The sequence below is a fragment of the Sinocyclocheilus anshuiensis genome, unplaced genomic scaffold (genome assembly GCF_001515605.1).
Source record: "Sinocyclocheilus anshuiensis isolate Anshui unplaced genomic scaffold, SAMN03320099.WGS_v1.1 scaffold472, whole genome shotgun sequence".
In the NCBI taxonomy this organism is placed as follows: Eukaryota; Metazoa; Chordata; class Actinopteri; order Cypriniformes; family Cyprinidae; genus Sinocyclocheilus; species Sinocyclocheilus anshuiensis.
In genome coordinates, this window is record NW_015557102.1 from 427,260 (window position 1) to 431,686 (window position 4,427).

Below are 4,427 nucleotides of genomic sequence, written 5' to 3' on the forward strand. Positions count from 1 at the left end.
AGCAGCAGCGTAGCAGATCTGTTCCGCCAAGACCAAATACATTAACATTGTCATATACATCACCATGCTAAAATGTTCCGAGAGTTGTCATGATTAAAATACTCCTTTTGAATTTTACTTGAGTAAAAGTACATAAAAAAATGTATATACTTATAATATTAAATAGTATTAAAGTAAATGTTTTGTTTAATTTGTAATTTAATTTTAACTTGTATATTTTTATATTTAATAATTTTATAGTATATATTTTATATAATCCTACTGCTCAAAATACCTGGGGGAGGGGGGCTTGTTATACACTATCAAAACATTAAATATATTAAATATCAATTTAGGTTACTAATAGCCTACTTAATTGAGTGAAAAAAGTGTTGTTGTGTTGACAAACAATATACTGTAAAAACAGACACCACATAGGTCAAAATGTATAAAATTATAAGAAGAATGTGTTATTTTTGCATAAAACCTAACCCACTGAGATGGTGATACACAAATATGGACATGTTTGCATTCAAGTATTTCATACAGTGGGCTTAAACAGTTCACTTTTTACAGCAGTTTTGACCTAAATACAGTATGATTTTCATTTACAATAATAAATCCTTAAATCCGGCATTGTTAACTTATTTTTTGTGCTATTAGTTGCGCACATACTCTGATGCTCTGATGGTCTCCCATTCCTGGCTCATTTTGAGTCAGACTTGTGAATTTACTGAATTGTTAACTAGAGACTCGCTCTGACTAGATCATTTGAATCAGTGAGCTGTCGACTCAAGAACAGCTGCAATCCGATCAGTTCAATTGGCGTACAAATCGTTCAGTGCGATTTGCGAAATGATTGAACAGTTTAATTGAAAAGAATCAGCTCGCTCATAAATTGCACACTGCTATCGCGTCTCGGAGCAGGAGACAATTTCTCATGTTTTGACATATTTTTAAGAAATGTAGTGGAGTAAAATGTACAAAATTATGCTTTGTAATGTAGTGAAGTAAACGTGAAAGTTTCTCAAAATAAAAAATTGAAAAATGTACTTAAGTACAGTAACAAAGCAAAAAATACTTGGATTACTGTCCAGAAGTGACCGATTTCTTCCTAATATGATACTTGCAACAGCCTTGAAAACAAAACAAACTAGTGAGGAAAAGTATTTAGATCCAAATCTGTTAACCATAAGGCCACAGCTCCAACCATTTTCAGTTTGCAGATCAATTTTAATAATATTCTTTTCAGATTAGTTCTGAACAAGTCCTTTCATGTTATGTCATGGTGATATACTGGTTCTGAATTAACGTGGCCTCTATTGATATTGATTTGCTCTTGGATGTGTTGGCGTGGGTTTGTGTTCGTTCAAACAGGGACTCAGCGTTGGCCTGTAATAAGCTGCCTCATGCCAGCTCCGTGGCTCATATCGAGGGCGTTCTTCAGCAGTTGGATGAGGCTCAGGCTCATATGGAGGAGGTTTTCCACGAGCGCAGGATCAAACTGGACATCTTCCTGCAGCTCCGTATCTTTGAACAGTATGCCTTGGAGGTGTGTGTTTGTGTGTGTTTGATGGCCTGAACCCAAGTCATTATCAGCATAACTTTATTTGAACAGATGTGCTTCTGTGCTGTCTGCGTTTGCATTTCTGCATGTTTGTGTATTATGTCAAATGTAATGTTTTGAGTAGCGTTGTTTGTTTTACTGTATAAACACTTTATCTCATAGTTCATCCCCAAATTCTGTCATCATCTGAGTGGCTTGCGTTCTTCTGTGGAACACCAGATTAGAATTTTTGAAGAATATCCTGCCTACTGTTTTCAATATGATGAAAGTGAATTAAGACGAGTGCTGTCAAACTTAAAAAAATATGACTTGTGCACTGTATTTCAAGTCTTCTGAAGTCATACATGTTTTGTGTGATGGACAAACCAGCATTTAGGTTTTTATCCACTGATTATCCTCGCCTCCAGTGCAGTTATTTTACTATTATTTATAAATATTAACATTTATTAACATTTTGAATTTGCTTTTATTTTTAGTTTTCATTTTAATTTTAGTTTATGTTTTAATAATTTTGTTATGTGCATTTGTCGTTTTTATTACTTTTCGGGGTTTTTTATGTTTCTGTTTAGCTTCAGTATTTTTTTATTTCAATTTTAGTTTTAGTAATTTAAGTACTTTACAGTAACTTAAATTTATTTCAGTTAGTTGCTAAGGCAGCATTTCTTCTTTGATTTTTATTTGTTTTATTTTATTTTATTTATTTTATACCTAAAACTTTATAGAGAAAACATTTTAATCGTTTTTTTTAGTTTTATTTACTGATAACAGCAGTGCTCCAGTGAGCTGTTAACCACTGAAACCAGATTGTTGAATGAATGAGTTGAACTGGATTGGTCTGATTTATGAGCAAATCATTGAAAAGATCCGACTCAAAAGAATGATTCGTTCACAAATTGGGCATCATGGATGTCAAGATTTCTGGCAATTAGTGACCTAAATTCTGGTTACTGATCTCTATTCTAGTGTGGGTGTGAACTAAAGATTTATTTAATTTTATTAATATGTGTGAAAATATATGCATCTGTTTCATAGGTGATGGGTGAGCTGGATGCATGGAAACAGGATCTGATCCGACAGGCAACTGATTTCAACACAGAAGAACTCACGCTGGCTGAACAGAGATTACACAGACACACTGAGCGCAAACTCGCCATGAACAACATGACCTACGAGGTTATACAGCAGGGACAGGATCTTCATCAGTACATCATGGAGGTCCAGGCTTCAGGTGAGGAGATATAGAGCCAGAGTAAAGGACACAGGAAGAGTGCGAGAGAGAGTAATAGTTTCATACTACAGTTGTAGGGTTCTGCTGAATCAGTGTGTTAATGATTTTGGTGTTTGTTGGCAGTTGTTGCTGTGTGGTATCACTATTGGTGTTTGCTTTCACGGTTGGTTTTTCCGATGTTCATTTTGCATTTGTCGGGTCATGGAAGCTTTGAGCAGTGTGGCATAATTTCCTCCAACAAACCCTGATATAATCAGGGTGCTTGATCAGAAGCAGGTTCCATGACAATGAGATACATTTTTATTAAGTGAATTAAATGATTAATGACTCAGATGATTAGGAATTAATCACATGTATCAATATTTATGGATGCCTATAGATAATGTAAAGACATTGCTGTGGCAGATTGTGGAAAACCATTGAATAGACATCACATGACATAATAATAGACATTATTTCCATGTAATTAAACATAAGCCTATCGCAAGCGTACAGCCCACAGCAATCCATATTTAATCCAATCCATATACACAAATGCCAGTGTTCTACTCTTTTAATATAAGTGCCATGATGGTGTCTCTCACACCATGTGATGAAAACATTTATTTTTTACCAACTAACCCTTTAAATTTCATCTTGTTGGGGTTAATGTGAACATTCAACATCCGACTTAACAACGTTTGTAATTCTTCTGTTTATTGGGTCAGTAAGATGGCTTGCTAATGTCTGCTGTAGTGTCCAGTGAGAGATGAAAAGAACGCAGGAGGGATGATGAGTAAGTGTTCGGTGGAGAGATAAAAGAGTGTGAATCAGTCATCGCTTCCCTCCTCCGTGCTCTGTTGCATTTTATTGACAGTTACCATGGACACAACAGCAAAAACCTGCTACCCACATTTTGGGCTGTCTTAGATACGTGTGATGAAAGACGAAGAGAGAGAAGCGGAGGATTGGGTGGGAAAGATAAGGATGGAAAATGTGTGCATGACAGCCAGTGAAGGTGAAATGGATTGGAAGGAGCAGAGGGAGAAGACGGAGCTCCATACAGCTCTGGGATCTCTCACACTATTAACTCCGCATGCAGGGGTGAGGTTGCTATGGAAACTCCCCCTTTACATCCCATATACCGAGGTTTCCATGGTGACGGGGCCTTCGCTCGTCACATTGGGGTTGCCTCGGAGGCTCTATACTGCAGAGGCCATCCTGTCACTCACGCATCACGTTCCCATTGGAACCGGCTCCAGGCTGTACTGGAGACAGGTAGCTGAGGAAGTGGGGTGATGTAAGGGTTAGTAGAAGAAAATGGCCTGTGTTGTACCTGCAGAGAGTCTCTGTCTCTGGTACGCTGGTTGTCTGTCATGCGCTAATGCAGTTCTAGACATGCGAAGGCACGTATGATGGATGCCGCTCGGCTGTGCAGCTGGGACATTTCATCACACGCTCACCTGTCTGACATGTTCCCCGCTCACTGAGATCACAGCCCAGTCAACAATTTGATCTCACAATGATGTCACCATGAGCTCACACGATTCTCATGGTGTGGTCACAATGTGTGTGTCACAGTGAGCTAAAAGTGTAACCACACAGCGCACTCACTGTGTGCTCATACTATGCTCCCAATGTGAGGTCACTGCACACTCACTGTGTGCTCATACT

The 4,427-nt window shown here is 37.9% G+C and overlaps 1 protein-coding gene across 1 annotated transcript in view; it reads left to right on the forward strand.

Moving 5' to 3' along the window:
• The window catches only part of kalrnb (kalirin RhoGEF kinase b), an 83,620-nt gene that overhangs the window by 32,476 nt on the left and 46,717 nt on the right, over window positions 1-4,427 (forward strand). The window contains 2 exon segments of the mRNA XM_016472520.1: window positions 1,357-1,531; window positions 2,579-2,774. Coding sequence (XP_016328006.1) covers window positions 1,357-1,531; window positions 2,579-2,774 — 371 coding nt within the window.